The sequence below is a fragment of the Anas acuta genome, chromosome 14 (genome assembly GCF_963932015.1).
Source record: "Anas acuta chromosome 14, bAnaAcu1.1, whole genome shotgun sequence".
Classification (NCBI taxonomy): domain Eukaryota; kingdom Metazoa; phylum Chordata; class Aves; order Anseriformes; family Anatidae; genus Anas; species Anas acuta.
The window spans coordinates 15232786-15251977 of NC_088992.1; the positions used below are offsets into that span (position 1 = coordinate 15232786).

General features: G+C 34.9%; 1 protein-coding gene across 1 annotated transcript in view; it reads right to left on the reverse strand.

Annotated features, from left to right (window-relative positions):
- DOCK2 (dedicator of cytokinesis 2) overlaps positions 1–19192 on the reverse strand; it is a 187800-nt gene that overhangs the window by 164097 nt on the left and 4511 nt on the right. The window contains exons 2-12 of the mRNA XM_068697859.1: positions 14507–14590; positions 11358–11398; positions 10147–10202; positions 9894–9990; positions 8631–8779; positions 6436–6571; positions 3971–4125; positions 2436–2517; positions 1830–1965; positions 1150–1225; positions 66–142 (exon numbers count right to left, since the gene is read on the reverse strand). Coding sequence (XP_068553960.1) covers positions 66–142; positions 1150–1225; positions 1830–1965; positions 2436–2517; positions 3971–4125; positions 6436–6571; positions 8631–8779; positions 9894–9990; positions 10147–10202; positions 11358–11398; positions 14507–14590 — 1089 coding nt within the window. The remainder of the gene's footprint in view (positions 1–65; positions 143–1149; positions 1226–1829; positions 1966–2435; positions 2518–3970; positions 4126–6435; positions 6572–8630; positions 8780–9893; positions 9991–10146; positions 10203–11357; positions 11399–14506; positions 14591–19192) is intronic.

Below are 19192 nucleotides of genomic sequence, written 5' to 3' on the forward strand. Positions count from 1 at the left end.
ACAATATGAAACGAAACTCCATTGAAATTCCTTGTTATCTGATTTTAAAAAATAATGTACTTCACCTTGTCCACCACTGTCTCCTTTTGATGCTGTGATTTTGCTTAGGAGACTGTGTAAAAAGTCATTCTCTGCCACTACCCTGCAGGAGAAAAAACAATGACTACTAGGAATTAAGCACTAACTATATTAAATACCATTCAGAACATAGATGACAAACAGCCTCAGTTCTCTTTGCCATACTTGGACTTATTATAATAAATTGTGTAATTTCATCATCTCTTGCTCTGATTTGCAGACCTTTTGTGCTAAACCCATGTGTAGACTGAAGTGAAGAAAAAGATTAATTCAGCAACTTAAGGAACTGTGCTCTGTGACAGACTGACCACAATACATAAGCCTGTCATTTTGCACAACCTGAAAGCATTCACCAACATGCCTGTGCAGTCCAGGTTTTCCTGATGAACAGCCTGACTAATGAACTTGAATTTCAGCTCCTCTTGAAATTATGACCAAATTCTCAAATAACAGAAAAGTTGGATCAAATTGCAAACAAGTAAAATAGGCCAAAGTCTGACACATTGGTTTATTTCCAGAATTATATTAATTCTCCATACTATATAATGATAGTGCTATGTAGAATGCACAAATATATTTCCAGTGAACACTGACATTTGACTTTTGAGTGTTGCATTTTTAGGCAGCTGGTCTGGTTGCCTAAAACCTCTAAAAATTGCTTTCAAGATAGTTAATGTGTGACAATTCAACTACTTTCAAACCTAAACCTAGTTCTTACTCAGATTTTTCTCAAGTTCAAAGTAAATTCAAGCACATCAATTACTAGTCATTCATGGCTGTAAAACTTATTGCATTAAAGGTATGATGATTTAACTAGATTTTTCTTAAATAGGACATGGGACCAGATGACAGAAAGAGAATATTTCTAGACGTATACATTTATGTATCATGCTCTGTAACCTCTATCAAGTCTTAAATGCTTTTTAAAGTGATAATTAAATAATTAACACTACCACAAAGTAAAAGTATAAAAAGGAAAAAGTATTTTTTCTTGAATCATTTCATGGGTCATTTTGCCACCCAACAGATGTAGAAACATGTACAAAAATAGGATACTTATGATTGTCTTACGGATGAAAGGGTATGAAGTGCTGCTTTTCTTCATCACTTTCAGCTTTTCCTTTTATGATGTCAGTAATATCCATAACTACAAAAATAAAAGAAAATTATCAAAACATAAAATGGCATTGGTAAATATCTCCTCCTATCCATTAATACTGAATATTATATATTCTTGTTCCTCGAGGTAAATATAGATTCTCATTAGCAGGCAGCGTAGCCCAGTAGGAGTAAATCTGTGGATGAGAACTTTCAGTGCAAAGAGCGCACTACAGACGTGAGACTATGTGAGGAGCAAATGGCTTCAGACTAGTTTTGGTCTGATCTTGCAAATAACATGTGTGCATCAGTGGTGTTCCTGGCACATAATCAGTGTTTTTATTTCAGCCACAGTGAATTTTGTTATTAATACTGTGGTACTGTGTTTTGGTTTGCACTTTGTAGCAGTAAGCGTGAATAATTAGGAAATGGAATTCAAAAGCACATTTCTGACATAACTAAAATGCTAATCTAGGTGCAGTCTTTATGGACTTCAAATGTTAAGTACAAAAGTACTATCAATATAGTTGATATCAAGATAGTTGATATGTCTATTTTAGATTCTGGCATGTCTTCATAGAGATTTTATTGTCCAAGCTTGGCAATTATCACTTAACTCCTGCTTCAGATAGAGTACAGGAGGCATCAGTTACCTGCCACTCCAAAAGGCCGCCTTAGTCCTTGTGTGTATTTCTTTGAGTTACTGTCTTTGAGATCCATCCTTCCAACTCGGACTATTTGACAAACTAAATAAATTTTGTCTCTGCTAAGGTCTTTATTTCCAAGATCCTAAAAGAAAAAGAAAAAAGATAGTTAAAGTATTATTTGGGGAAGAACTTGGTCATGAAATTTAAGGAGGCTCTCCAGTAAGAAAATAAGCCTCAACAACCAGTGAAAACTACTGAGAGGGGAAAAAAAAAAAAAAAAAAAAAAGTCAACAGAACATAAGAAATAGTGTAAGACTTTCAAATTTGAGGAAAACATAAGCTAAGATAAAAAAAAGAAAGTAGCAATCAATAGCTACAACAGATAAAATATCAAAGTCATCATTAAACTGATGAAGCAGACATTAGAAAAAAGGTGCAAATTGATTTGAAGAAAGGACATCAAAGGCACTGCCCTAAAGCACCCAATGACTGATCATCTTGCTGATCACAAGATGACTACTTCTTCCTTCCTCATTCTCAGAAATTCTGATAGTGGCCACAGAAAAGAGAGAATCTGATTTGAAAGATACAAGGAAAACTGAAAACACTTACTGTGAACACTACTTTCAGATTATTGAGCATATCAATTTCCTTTGGAAAGCCTTTACTCCCCCATCTCACCAAGTAGTTCTCACTGTTTTGAAGATAAATTTCTTATTACCATGTGATTTAATAATTCTTCTGTTTCACAGTATATCAAGAAAACATAGAAAAGAGGTTGCAAAACAGAAGATGGTCTGTGATTGTTTGAAGCTAATACCAGACTAAAAGACAAGCGCTATACAACACACCATCAGTAAACGCTGAAAAGTAACTTACACATTAGACAGAATGGCAATTTTTTGGAGAAAACATTGTTATCATAATAATCTCATAGGAATCATCAGCAGAACCTTATTCCACCTGTGAGTTTAGAAGTTCCTCACATTTTCTCTCTCCCTCCCCCTCACTTTGCAGCACTTCATTCCAGATACCACAACACCCACAATACCCATCAAGAAAGTCATGTAGTCGATCCACTGACATTGCAAGTCATTCTTCCAGGCACCCAATTTTACCAGATGGCAAGAATAAAAATAATGTTCATTACATCTATACGTATTGCCTGGTAAAACAAATCAAGACTTCAGATTCAGGCCTGGAGCTGACCAAAGATAGATATAATCTAATACTACTTTTTCCTTATACAACTAAGAATGGCCATGCATGGAGCGATTAGAGCACTTGCAAAGTACAGAGAAGATCTTGACTATCTATCCTTGATAATCAGACCATGACTGGACAAGGCTTTGAACTATCTGATTTAACTAAGCCAGCTCTGCTTTGATAGGCAGGTTTGACTATGCAACTTCCAGAGTTCAGTATAATTCATTCTACTTCATAAAGCTGTATAATAGGGAAGACAATGCTTAATTTCCAGTTTTGTATTCTGGCACTCCAGTATCCTCTTCATCTAAAATAAAGTAATAAATGAGCAGTCAAATCATATGAGAGGTATGTTTCCACAAAAGAAGGATCTCCATCAATTTCTGAAGACAATCTCAAGGTTACCTTTGGATAAGCAGCAAGAACAGTTACCTCTAGAATTTGCATGTTTCTTTCTTCCTTTTCACCCTTTTAAAACCCATTTTAACAACTGCTTCAGACTCTACCTAATATGACTGAGTTGATTGGCTGGAATGACAGTCTTATAAACATCAATACGTGATGTCTCAGTTACTACCACATGAAGTTTCTTTCTCCTGAAGTCTGTAAAAGCTCTAAAGTTAAAGACAACTATATCGTCTTTATTTAAAACACAAATCCCTCCAACAGTACTGTCATCTCTAACTTTGAAGTAGTCTCGAGATTCTCCAAAACTCTCAAATGCTCACTCTAGATGTTATCTGTCAAAATATTCAGGATCCATTATCCAAGAATGCTTTAATAGCCAGCAATTAAATCTATCCACACTTTCCTTTTTTTTGGTTGTCTTCCATTTATTTATATATTCTCTGCATTACTAGCATGTTGGCAACTACTGTACTTCATTATGGCCAGCTCCTCTCATTAGATTTTTTTCCCCTTAAATAAATAAATAAACTTACCTTATAATTGTTAATTTCTGTGGATCATATAGTGACATAAAGAGTTCTGCATCCTCTCCAATTCGGCAAACAAAATTGCGCACAAAGACATATAGGCTATGGGTGGGGGATGAAGATATTCGGGAGTATGATGCATAATCTGGTTGATCCTTTGACTATTCAGAAGAAGGAAAATCATAAGCTACATCCAGGAATTAAAGTGGTAGGATAACAGAAGCAATTTCAATTGTTATTACATATTGTAGTTGATCTTGAAAAATCAGTACATTCTGCTCACTTAAAGAACCATCAAACAGCAAGATTTGTGTTTTTTTGTTGTTGTTTGTTGTGGTTTTTTTTTGTTTTTTTTTTTTAAAGGCTTGCTTTCTACCAAAAGCTTTTACCCTGTACATTACTCAGAGAGAGATTGTCTAGCAATATGGAAATGACCAGAAAGTAAGTTTCTGATGCTTCCCGCTACGTCTCCAGTGTATCAACATCCTTTTCTATGATGAAGCAAGAAAGCTCGCAGGTTAGTTAGAAGATGCAGAAGTGACATAGGTATGGAAGATCCCTTGCCAGACCCTTTAATGTATGTAAGAAGATGAAAAACTCAGACTGGATTCTTCCAAATACTGTACCTGGCCTCGGGAGCTACCTCACTGTGCAAATAATGAAAAAGCTGATGACAGAGGCGCCTTAAATCCAGCTTTTGCAGGACTTAGGGGACTTATTCAGTATGATCAGTAAGAATTTACTTTGCATGTGATTCTAAACATATTATCCTTTCCCGATTGGCTCTCTTTTCAGAAATGGAACAGGGCTTACTTTATTTAACAAATATTTTCAAGGAACACAATAGTTATGCTGTTTCTCTTCCCTTCACCTCCAGAAATCTTCCTGTCTTTAATATCTTATACTTAATTTCACTGGGGAGATAAAAGCCAGGTTAAGATCCCCTCCACACCTTGAATCAATGTATTCAAAACTTTAACTACCAAGAAAATTGAACTGCTTTCAGTGGAACTGTTCTGACATCTTTTATTAAAATTTTGATAAAGAACCATGCCTAGAAGATTTCAGAATATTTTTCCAGTGGTGTAAGAACTTAAAGCCCTTTAGAAAAAGAGATTAACTTGACTTCCATACTCCAGGCCAGTTCTTTAGCCACAGGACAATTATTATGAAGGGTGAGACATAACTGTCACTTTTAAAGAGCAGAATAAAAAATATCAAGCTGCCACTATAGAGCCAAACCTACAAATCTGCACCATATAATTTTTCGAACACAGTAGCATATAGGAGGAAGCCTACTATCTGCATTGTAGTGAGGTTTCACCATGCCAGGAACATAAACAAGAAAAATACAACTTTCTGAAGACAAATAACAAAAAAATGGTATGCTGGGGAAAGGACACAGCTGAGCAGAATCACCATCTCAAAAATAGGCACCTAAATTCTACCCACATCTTATTTTAAACACCTAGAAACAGCCACTTAACAGATGATGTCCTAAAGTTCTTCTTATCCATTGTTTTGCTGTGTTTTTAAAACAAGCCAATGTAGTCTGTTGCAGACAAACAAGTTTTAGTTTCCTTGTATTGCCAGTTAATTACATGCTGATGTCTGGGAAGCAAGATTTATTTAGTGACACTGATGAGAACAAATCAAAAGGTGTTTTCCAGCAGTTTGACATGGGCATTATTGATGTGTCATGATGGCACTTTTTTTTTTTTTTTTTTTTTTTTGCCAGATATTGTACTTGCTTTATCACTATTTACTTTCTCATGAATGAAGAAAAGAACTAAAGTATCTTCTAAGTCTCTGAACAGACTTAATATGAAGAGATCAAGGAAGTACGAAGTACAGTCACTTGTTTAGTATTTTAGAAGATTATATATGCCCTCATCAGCTTTGCTTAGATGTGGTTAACTACTGGTACTGGTCCACAAGATTATTCTGAGTTCACCAAACTCCTTGTTAGTAAGCTTAAATTCTTCAACTCCTTCAGACCAACTAACAAGCAGCAACTTACAGCAAACAACCAGCATTTTCACAAGATTCTTTTAAAAAGAACTTAGATTAGTGAGAAGGTACGACCTAAACTCCAAGTATGTAACTACTCACTAAACAAACCAGCCTACTGAGTAAGCCCACAGATGGATTTAGGAGACCTTTTTGCATTTAGAAAGCAAAGAATGTGTTTAGAACCAGCTTTATGGACAGGCTTTCAGCCCAGCCCATGGACTGAATCCAGTGCACAAATAAAAATTTAAAAAATTAAAAAAATTTTTAAAAAGCCTCAAATAAAAAATTTGAGGCTTCTCCATATTTATAAAACATGTATGCAAATCTGCTCTAAGGTATGTTAGAGGCAAGCATTTCTAGCAATTTTAAGGAAGAAGTTTGCACCCTTCAAGCCTTGCACTGAATTTTCATTTTGATTTTTAGTAAAGGAAGCTTTAAGTTTTGCCCATTATTCCTACCATTTCCTCTTTAATTCGCTCAGTGATTTTATTAGTTGCTTCTTCATGTGCATGAAATAGGCTGATGACACTGGTTTTATCTGGATCCAAGATATTTCCATCTTCATCTCTAACTATTAGATCTAGCTCAAGTATCCTGCAAAAACAGACAGATCAACATGGCAGTTTCATCAATCATTTCCTTCTATAAAAATAAAGCACAGAAATGCAGTGCACAAGGATTTACAACAAATTTTAAAGCAGTAAAATAAGTTTAAATAAATATAACAATATTTTACTGAACAAAGAAAATAAGCAAAAACTACCATTTCCTTTTCAAGCTGTTGTCCAATATTTATTCTTTTTGGGAACTGATGGTAATGTCAAAGCATTTAAATGCTTAGCACTTAAAACAGATTCACTATGTTCAATGAGTTCAAGCAGTCTTAATCTTTTTTTGTTTTTAATGCATAATTTTGTAATCAATATGCACAGGTTTTTCCTGTTACCTTCTGCTTTTTTGTTGCTCTTTTTTGTTGCTCTTTTTTCCCTGTTGCTTGACTAACAACTACACTCTCTTCTCCTCTGCTTTTATACAAGGCATGCCTTTTTCTTTTCCTATGCTTCATTTTTTTTCAGTGTTCATAACTTTCAAATCCAACCTCCCTATGTCCTATGTGTTCTTACCGATGGTGCTATGGTGTCACCTCAGTCATCAGATATACTTTCTTGTCTACCCAGGATCTTACTCCTCCATCCCTTTCTAAAACTGGTCTACTTCATGTCAGACTGTACTTAGCAGTTTCTAAAATGTATTATCTACCATTATGTTGTTTGAAGAAGTCTGTAACACCTGATGACCCTCTTCATCTTGCATCATTTTCTTTCTGCCACCTCTCCTGACTTGGAGTTCAATCTCCTCTCCCACAATGACCACTCAATTTCCACTTTCATTCCCTTTATTCCTTCTCCAGAGTTCAGCAAGTTTCCTTCACATATCTCAACTCTTAACCCCACACTTTCAGCCACTTACAAACACTATCCACCTTGCACTCTTCTTCTATCCAATCCCAAGCCATTTTAAACATCACCTTTACTGTTGCTCCTTTCAAGAAAGCAGCTTACTGCCTCCTAGTCTGATGGATAATAATAATAATAATAATAATAATAATAATAATAATAATAATAATAATAATAATAATAATGATGTTGATGTTCTCTTGGACAGAAATAAGATTCTTTGATTGGAACATTTCAAAGCAAAAATGTGTCCTGGACTGACCATTCAGCTTCACATAGCATAACAGGATATGTATATTCCCATAGGATGTTCTGTAAAAATACAATTTATCATAAATCTGTAGATCCAAACCTCAGTGAACAAGATAAGAATTTCATAACATCAGGTCATTGCTTGTGTCTAAGCCACAAGTAGCTAAATACTTTCAACTGCATATGGGCTGTCAGGCCACAATAACCACAGTCATTTGCAGTAGTATTTACAGTTTATGAACAGATTCTACTGCCTATGAAATGCCTATTATGAAGTGGTTTACTTTCTTCACCTTTTATCAGATGGTGGATGCTCAACCCCACATAACAAAATTTTTGCCAAAAATATGTTGTGCTACAATGACTTTCCTCAGCAAGTAACATACAAGGCATTTTGTCAAACGCTATCCAATCTACAGTAGTTTCACTTCTATTACCAGAACCAGAGTTCTGTCTGGAAATTCCCTAGCATATCTGGGGACAGTTGCCTTTAACAAAGGCTCTGTACACTTCAGACTTCTGCTATTTATGTACCACTAAGGTCTCTCGACACCACTGCTCAAGGTGTTGCATAACACTAGCAGAGGTAGGTTGCGTTTGTGAAGGGATAGGTGAGTTTGGGGCTTAGAATACACTGATGTTATATTGATATAAAGGACAGTCATCTGAGCTCAAATGCTTACAACTGACAAGTTTGTGTTTCTATAATTAACAAATAAATTAATAGTAAAATAATAATAATAATAATGCATGTGGGATGAGGAGCCTCAACATATTATTACCTCTAGAGTAACAGAAGTTTGAAAAGAATGATTTACTAGGTCCACATCTCACATTAATGACCTACAAAACTGCAACCAGGAAAAGTTTATCATCATCATCTCTGTTCTAGCTGGGTACTTTAAAATAAGACATAGTTTTCAGAAGCAATATAGCCCACTTACTTGTTACCGTAGTCAATTTTGGAAGTAACCTTCTGTTTGAGCTCTTTAAGCTCATCTTTTGGCAGAGTCCCGGAGAGAAGCTGTGACCTCCACTCCATTAAGTCATACATCATAGACTGTACCTGCTGGAACCGCTCTTTCTTATTTGTCTAGGACATAGAAGAAAACAATAATTTTCGAGGTTTGTAGAAAGCTGAAGTGAGACATTAACCTTGATAATTCAAGGATGCATCATATTTAATACTAAATGATTTCAGGATCAAGAATTAAAATACCCAATTAATCCAAGTCCAGTTTTGCATCTTTACATCTGTTAAGTACTCCACAAATCCTACTAGACAATATGAAATTGTCTGAAGCCTGACTTCCTTCCTCCACAGTTTTTTAAGGACAGAATGTCCCATGGGATTGTAAAAAAATGACTAGAACTTCAAGTATGTTGTATGAGGATAGACACATTATTTTGGTTTTATTTAACTGTTTGTGGACTGAAAGTCATTAACTAGGTCTCATCCAGGGAAACCAGTAGAGAAGCAATTCATTTCTGTATAAGACACTGATAAGTGCATGCTGGAAATATTTGACTGTGATATTAATACATTTAAGACAGAAGTGAGAAAACACTTAGAAGTCGCTAAAGAAGTTCCAATGTCATCCACTGAAACAAGAAGTGTTCTATTTCCTGACTTTAACTAGAGGAAGACTGGGAAGTGACTGGCTTCAGAAAATTAATATATTAATCAGGGAAAACTACAAAGTAATCTATCTATCTACCTAAATATATACATATATATATATATATATATTTTTTTTTTTTTTTTTGTAAGAGCACTACAATGTGGGAATTACAATCACATGCAAAAGACAGATGCAAAACTCTGCAAAAAAGATGCAAAAAAGACACATGCAAAAATCATTTTACTTTTTATTTTATGTATTAACCAAAGTGTTCACAAGAAAAAAAAAAAAGGTTTTCTCCAAGCTGGAAAAAAAATAGGTCTCTATCTCTTTAAGAAATGTAAAACTAAGATATTGAAAGTGAAAGAGACTGAATTCTGGAAATTGATAATTGTTAATAGCTACATGCTACCACTTGAGTTCTAACACCCCAACATGTTGAAGATTTTTCAAATGCAACTTAGTTATGTTTAATAGGCTTATCCTGAAACTTGTCAACTCCCCAGAGAACAACTATGAAAAAATCATCAGGTACATGATACTGAAGGTTGAAATTAAAAGCAGGAAGTTACACCAAAGTCATACCACATAGAGCTGTTTCCAGATGCTTCCCCATTCCCAGAGTGTAGTGGTAACTTCTTGAACTAAAGGAATTTCAGCAGGTACTACATTTTCTGTGTGTCTTTGAAAGGAAAGAAAATTTAGCACAATGAAAAAAAAATAAATCATAGTTTCATAAGTTTATTAGAATTATTGTGTTTAAGGCATAAAAAATATGTAAAGACTCGTTATTTAGCAGACAAAATACTTAATGTAAAACAATAGTTAAACTCAGTACCTTTTCTTCTCAACATTAACTTCCTTGATGTGGATGAAAGATTTAGGAAATATTCCCTGTTGAGAGAGGGGAAAAATTACAATCCACTTTGTTATCATTCTCCAGCATTTAACAACTGAGAGCTTTCCAAAACCCACTTCTACCAACTGTTCTTCATAAAACCATGATCATTAGCATAATACGTAGTCTTCAAATTAACTGTTGTCTCTTTGGTTTTGTGCACACGTAGATGCCTGTCTGTTTGACAGACAAATATTAGCAGTATTGTCATATCCTTTTGTAAAAAAATAGAATGCATGGGTCTACATTTTCTCATTAAGGACATCATCTGCCATCACCTCGCTTCCCCATCTCCTGACATAATCTTCTACTCTCCTAGAAAACAGCATATACACTGTAAATATGGTTAAGAAACATTTTTGTCTATGATCAGCTTGATTATCAAAGGAGAGATGCTGATACAGGATCAGCACATCTAGTAAAAGAAATATTGATAGATTGCAGAAATTGCTCAGGGCAAATAGACAAATGCCCACTGGCAGGAAGGTTAGCTAAATCAGACTCAAAATTTACTTCCAAGCGTAATAGTCGAGATCATTCTGCACAACACTAATATTATTCTAAGAAAAAATAACAGGCTTCATTTGCAATGCACAAATAGAGATATTTAATGAAGCCATAAACTCTCAAGCCCTCCTAGGCATGAATGGCACCAGCTCAATCAAGGTCACGGGCTCATTTTGTAATACCTAGGCCATGCAGTAAGATGATCAGCAATATGCAGCAGAAAAGTATTCTCAAAATTGACATGCAATTGACCTGTGTAGAAAAAAGGTGACCAGACAAAATGATCTGATGATTCCTAGCTCTATGACAGTGAAAACATTTTATACAGCCTAAAGGAATGTTTGATCATCAATGCACACATCAATACACACATCAATGCAACAACCTTCATGTTAACTAGCAAATCTAGTCTTGGTAATTTGAGCTAGGGATTTGTAAGATTTTTCTCTATGCAATAACTGACTTGCATACATGGTACTTGACAAAGCCTGAGATTGCATGTAGCCTTTAATACCTTTGGGGGGGGGGGGGGGGGGGCGGAAATTGCTGGCTTCAGTGATCAGAATAGAATAAGACATTCTAAAAAGAAGTCTCACTTCATCAACTGATCCTTTAAAAATAGCGAGTGAATAGTGTGATCTTACCTCTGATCCTTTATGTCTCACTAGATAACCCTTGTACCAATCTAAAAGGAAGAAAGAGTGCACTCAGATGCTTAGAATAAAAACATGTACTTCAAGAAACATACAAAGTTTTCATTGTTGTTTATTTGTTTTCATTTTGTTTTTCCTCCCCTCCATATAAGAACCATCTGGCACAGGATGTTTAAAAAACCAGTTATTTCAAAAAATACATAGATTAAAGCCAAGTGAGTAGCAGGAAATGGCACTACTTTTACATTGGCAAGTATGATTCTGTGATCTGTTTTCAAGTCTTGCACAGTAAGAACAGATCTTATGAAGAATATAACACTCCCACACTTGCATATAAAAGACAGGATAAGCTGTTTCGTTACCTTTTATATACGTATCAACTAAGATCACTCACGATACTGCAAAGCCTGTGAAGCATTTCTGATTGCGTTCTAAGGGTAGTATTGAACTGAGGCAGTATACAACTTAGACATACAGTTTCCCAATGTTAGAAGAGAAACCTATCACTCTGCCATGAGAACCTATAGCTTTTAGACCCTACTCAAGTAAGCAGCTTTAACTGTAAAGTTCAAGGCAGAAATTCAAAAAATAAATGAAGGGCTATTGTAAGACTCCTGCTCCATTCATCAACTAGAAACCCCTTCTGAAAGAAACAGATGTTCAATACTGCAGCAGTACTAATTAGGACACAAATTCAGACTGTTCTATTTGTGCCCCAGTTAAATTGCAATAAAATTCTACAAAGAACACAAAATCAAGTTCAACCTTACTAAATTAAAGCAGAAACCATGTCCACTGTACACACATTCCATCATCATGAAACATTACCTGCACAGCAGCATTACTGCACTTTGCATTGGCTTCTAGTTCATTCCAAAGGAAGCATTTTATGGCTTGAAGCTTACTTATTCTGACTGTAATTTCATGAAGAGACATACTTCTTCCCTACCACCTTTTTTCCTCAAAATTTCAAACACAGCACTAGTATGTCAGCCATACAACTAAAGCATTAAAAAACTCAAATGTTAACAAGCAGAATTGTGAGAAAGGCAAAATTAAAAGAGTCAGGGAAATTATTGACCTAGAAGAAAGAAAGAATATTTTTTGTGTGTGTTTTCTTAACACAAGGATCCTTGTGTTTTCTTAACACAAGGATTTTTTTTTTCCCCAATATCTTCTCAACAAGAAAAGTTCCAAATCTTTTAAAGCTGAATGATTTTCACATAGCCTCCAATTTACTAAAAAAATGCTTAAAACCCATTTCATCCTATGTGCTGTGACTACACACACAAGTTCTGCATGCATACTTTGCACATTTAAAACAAACAAAAATAGCACAAAATGTGCACAGAGAAGAAACTGTTACTCTTGGTTACTCTTCAGCTGCAGCTGACAGCATCTTTTTAAGGTGTCTGATAGAAGATCTACTTCCTCATGTGCACAACATGAAAGATGGCACTTCTTCATTGACAAACATATTTCTTAAAAACAAGCTATGACATGGCGTTAGGGCAGAGGATTCAGAACAGATTTTTAGATAAAAAATAACCCCATAAGATCACCACTTCAGTTGCCAGGCTATCCTCACAAACTTGACTATGAATTTAGCACATTTCAGGTCAGAAATCTGACATGATTGTTGTTTCTGCCATTAACAGAGGCAATGCAAGTATAAGGAGGTTCTGGTTTGCAAGTATATTTTCTCCCTTTAGCAAAAACCTAAAGAATTATGCAGACTTCTTTTCTTCTTCTTCCTTTAGGGGAGGACATGAATTGTTACTCATGGCTTTAAATATGCAATCCGTTGACTAGTAGTCTAATGACTTACATCCATTTTTTTCAGTGATGTTTATAGTGAATATAGTGATTAGTGAATTACTCTTAAGAATACACACACACACCAAAAAAAAAAAATAAAAATAAAAAAAAAATGCTCTGAAACATTGGAAACCTGGTTTCTCAGATGCTCCTTTCTTAAAGACCTTGCCATTTCCAAACAGCTTAGAGATCTGTGCAGTGGAATAGACTGGGCACAGCTAGCCTCAGATTCTTAGCAGTCTTATGACCAAAGTGGCTTACAGCTCTGAACTGTCTCTCAGAATGCACAATGCAGCAATTGCTCTCTAACATGCACTGCATTTAAGATGATACAGATGACAGACACTGGAAGTAGGATGAAGATAATTTATAGTTGTTTTGCAAAGTTTGAAGAACTTCATAATTTTAAAATCTAATTTTTAATTTTTAACCTGGTCAACTATATCACTGCAGATTGTGAACAACAACAACAAAAAATCTATTACAGTGACTTTTGCAAAGACACCCAAATGTTGACTTGATATAATTCTGATGTCTTTGCTTTATACTAATAAAAACTTAAGCACTTTAGTGGACTTGGGAGGTAATTCAGTAAATATATGAAGGTATAAGAAGGAATACACTATCATTCTGGTATCAACAATGAGTTCAGCTTCACACATCTACAAAGTTTTATGCTCTCTTATTATTCTGCTGCTTGTCCTTATTTTACATTTAGGCCAGTTGGTCAGCTGTCTCCACATGCCAACTCCACATACCCAAGCTCGGGTCAGCATATTGAGTATTTGTTATGCATTACTTGATGTGGAGTTATGTTGTTTAGTATATTTAATATGTCAAGTGGTTTTCAGAAGTGTTTTTATCATGCTGACCTACAGAATACTTTAAAAATACTTGATTTCCTTCTTATAATATAGGAATACTATGGTGCTGAATAGCAACAAATATTTAGCAACAATAAGAAATATCTAGCAACAAATATTTAGTTTAGAGGCAAAAATGTGCTCCATTAATGCTTGCATCAAATCTAATGCATCTTCCATCAGGTATAGTACAATCTGGCATGAATGTCACGAACTACCTTGATGACTTCCTCATTTGATAATGGCATCCCAAGAAAACCGCATGTACTGCAACATTTCTGGTTGTGGCTCTCCAAAAATGATTAAGTTGTTACTCAAAATAGAACACTGGCAGCAATAATTCAAATATATACCAACAACATTTGGATAACTACTTATGTAACACAGGCAATTGGTGTGAAGTAAAAAGACTAAATTATTTAAATAAAGAAAACTATAGCCTTAAGAACACTAGCTTACCTTCACAGGACTCCAAGATGTGGACCACATCACCAATTTGTAGAGCTAGCTGTTGTGCTCCTGTCCCTTTGAAATTGTATATAGCTGAAAAATTAGAGGGCAAAAATACTGGTTTTCAATATAGCCATACACTACAATTGAACTGACAAGCACATGTTTATTAAGATTCTGATACTAGCATGAATAGACTAGGATAAATAAATAAGTGGAACTGTAATTCTATCATCAAGCTTCATTTGCTATCATTACTTTTATCTCTTTTCTTCTGAAAATGTAAATGTTACGAAGAAGGTCATTGTTGCAAGAAAACAAAGCCATTTATAGCAACTACTCTATATGCTTTAGAGCACATATTTAGATGCATATCTTCAATATATACATGTTCATTGTGATGCAAATCTATTTGTCTACTGCTCTAAGAATTTAAAGCACAGTTTCAGAAATTTACAGTGATTCTGGGGATAATGGGGACAGAGAAACACATGCAAACTGTCTTCATCTTAACATGAAACTATTTCATTTGGAAGCAGTAGAAAGTTTCTTCATTTTCTGTATTTAATCACTCCAATAGGAACAAAGAAGAGGCAGATTTAAAAAGTCTTCCAATTATAACCTTATCTGCGTGGGTTTAAAAAACAACTTAATTTCAGACAGAATTCAAGAAAAATGAGTTGCTAGTTGTTACATTCTAAGACTGCAGGATGTGGGCTGCTATGGTAAGCCTTTTTTTCTGTACGTTTTTTTCTTCAGGGTCTTGTTTATAGACAATAGCATTACAGATTAGAAGTGGTTATTGAATCTAGTATCAACCAGAGAAACTATTTAAAGTACGTGAGTCTACAACCACAATTAAACTGTGCAAGTAGTGACAGCACACTAACTGCTAACCATGACGTCTATCGTACCATAAAGATACTAGTGTGCAGGGCTTTTCTTCCTTTTCTCATGACAGTCTCCCAGTCCGTCCATCCCTACAGAGAATCCAAGCATGCAATATTTTGAACTATTTTGAACCTCATCTAGAAAAATCTGCCTCCATTCAGCCTATTCCAACATATTTTTTGCTTCCCCCTCTCTCTCTGAGGCTTCTGAAAAAAGCATGCTGATTTCTGCTAAGCCAAAATGTATGCTAGTGACATATTTTACTTAAACATTTTACTTAAAACTATGTTTAAAATATCTAATGAAATTGCCTTTCAAGTAAACACGCAAAGTAGAAACATAGAGCTAAATCAGTTCATTCCTTTCACTTTTATATGTTCCATTAATGATGTTATGATCTGAATTTTTGAGTAGACCTGAGTGGTGCCAGGAGTTGGACTCAATGATCCTTATGGGTCCCTTCCAGCTTGGGATATTCTATGATTTTATTTATTTATTTATTTTGGCCATGATTTCATTATATTTCTGGAACAAGTTAGAAGGAATTTCATATTTAATTAAGAGCCTTATCTGAACAAAAATAAATTCTTATTTTTGTCAACACTTCTCCTGGTTGGGTAGAACAGGGATTGAATCATTAAAAATAAATAAAATAAAATAAAATAAAATAAAATAAAATAAAATAAAATAAAATAAAATAAAATAAAATAAAATAAAATAAAATCTTGGAGAGGCCCTGCTTTACAGATTAAGCCATTTACTCAAGATAATCTTATGATGATTTCTGAGCCATTCTCAGAGAACTGGCGTAGCTCAACACAAAATTAAAACTAGGTAGTAGGTATGTAATTACGTTCAGACAGGCTTTAGTCTTAAAATAGATTTCAGTAAATGAAGATGGTTAACGACCCTTATAAGTACTATTACATTTACAGATATTTGCAACTTGTTTCCAGAGTTTATGTGTAGATTGTGGAGCTGAGGCTGTTACTGTTTTCCTGAAAGGTCCATGTAGATTAAAACTACTGTTGACTAATATACTCTAAATTTCAAAATATGCAACTTCCAGATGCATCCGTCTCAAAATATAGATACAAATTACTGAGTCATATTTACATTGCATATTGGTTTAGCCCTCTGTTAATAACTTCATCTAATAGCAATTGATATATTGAAAAGTGTGGTAACTAACTGACTACGGAAGTGGTTTTACCAACTAAGACTTTTCTAAATGAGTAAGTGGAAACATAATTAGAGAGATATTACTATAGTATTGGGATTTTTCAGTAGGAAGAGTTTAATTAATTCCTTTAAAACATCTTAACTGTAGACATATCCAGACATTTTATGACAAGAAATCATTTCCCCTATACAGTTGCAGAAAACGCTACAACCAACCAACCTAATACCTTCAGCTACATCCAGATGTATTTTTTACAGCACTGGACAGCTAGACAGTCAATGAAAGGTTGACCATTAAATCCAAATGTATCTTCTGTTAACTGCAACTTCACAAATATATGGATTCATATGTTATCTGATGGGATAATCACAACAGGATTTATAAAAACAAACTCTCCAGACACTTGAAATAAAGGCCCCTTCAAATTACTGTGAATAAAGTTGTCAATTTACTTTGAAGAACACTGTCTCAGGGCATTCACTAATTAGCCTCAGTGCGATCTCTTTGAAGATGCCAACGTTCATTCTAAAACCCAATAGCAAGTCTAGAAAACAACAGGTCAAACTATTGACATAAAAGATTTTCCAAGAAGAACTCCACTAAAGCACAAAAAGGTGTTGAATTGTATGGAAGATGGAAGGGATTCCCATCAGTCCCATGGAGCATGCCCAGCATATCGGTTCTTGTTCGTCTGAAAGTGACACATGCTGACATGCTGTAAAGACAGTCTAAGAAGCTTCAGAATCTAACTCTGCCATCACTCTCAGACATTCAGGCACCTGTAGCATAAGACATCTAACAGTAACCACCCCAGTGGCAAAAAAAAAAAAAAAAAAAGAGTATGAAGGCTAAAAAAAAAATAAATCCTGTGCTTCCATCTCATTCCTACATGTTGATTACAGTGAGAGCACATAAATGGGAGTGTGTAACATATGATCATCCCTCCAACTAGATATATGTAAAACTTATATATGCTACTGGATATATATATGACTGTGAAGCCTCTTTCATTAAATGTCGTAGGTATGCATATGTTTGCCAAAGCAAAATAATGACGAAAACATGTACAAGATGTTTATAGACTTCCCAAGAAACCAATTGCTTTTTGTTCAGAGTAGGATTCCTGTTAAAATATAGATTTCAAGAACTGCTTATTGGGACAAACACACAATTAACTTATTGTTTGAATTAGATCACATCCTCAATTTAGAAGATGACAAGCCATAAAATGAATAAACAAACAAACAAACAAACAAATAAATAAATCATACTTTGTAGCTTGTTTGGGAATATTCAAAAGACAAAGCACTCCAGGATCCCTTCACTAATCCAGACAAAAGTATTCTGTCTTGAAAACCAGCTAAATTCCCTCAGGCTTCAAGTACTTAAAAAGCCCAGATGCTCAGTATTTATCAAAAATACCAGACTGTAAACTAATGCAAGACAGGAATGGTGAGCAAGGAAAATCTCACAAACTGGCAACACTGAAGCCATTCATGAACCTAATCTTCCTACCTGTCTTTCCTGCTTATTTTACTTCCTGTGAAGTCCTTGCCCTCCTTATTAAGAAAAGTGTGATCATTACCTTTTTCACTTTTTACTCACAGCTTTCTTACCGCTGGTTTCCTTGCCTACTTTCCACCGTCCCACTTAAAAAGAATTTGAAAATGACTTCTGAGGTACAGGTTTGCTCAATCAGCTCTTCCTGTGTGACGTGTTGCTGTGTGAGCTGATCTAGGTGTTCCTGCTCTGGCAGGGGGATAGGACTAGATGATCTTTCAAGGTCCCTTCCAATCCTTAACATTCTGTGATTCTGTAGACTCTTAATTTCACTTGACAATGGTAGGATAATTATCTGGCATGATATCCATGTGATAACTCATGGAGCAATATTGAATATTCAAAGAGTCTTAATGAAGAGCTTCAGCAAGAATCCTTTTCTATTTTATTTTGAAACATTACAACTCTACTTTTATGAGTAGTAATATGAAAATTTCACCTTCTCTCTTGACATATCAATTCCTTGTGTTCAGCTACCATTTTCTTCTCATACAAAATAGTGTGAAATTACTCAGCAAGGACACTGACGTATCTCGTCTGAAAATACTATGCAGTCCTAACAGTATTCCTTGATTTCTCAAAAACAAACAAACAAACAGAACTATAAAATTTGTGGATATCAGTGAACACCAAACTGGAAGGTGTTAGGTACACCATTAATTGAAAGCTCACAAATTCAATATGAGAATCATTCATCAGAAACTTGAAGACAAAAACGTAGAAAACAAAATAGTCCAAAGAGGTCAAAGAGCTTCCAGTCTTGAGGAGACTGTCAATTTGAATGCACTTCCTCTCAGTAGACTCAGTTTGCCCATATTGCTTGATTTTACTGAGACAAAAGTGTGCTTTCAGCATAGCTGTTCTATTTTCCAGGCTTCATCATTCCTTGAGTTTCCTACAGGTAAAATTAAGTAGTTACACTATTTTCCCTCTTATTAATAAGAGCACAAAAATACTGAATTTCCAAAAACCTCTTTGAACACCCTTCCAAAAAAAAACTGTAACTAAATCCTCAGTGTGACTATATCCCTGATTATTTTTTGGTTTGTTATCTGGTTGGT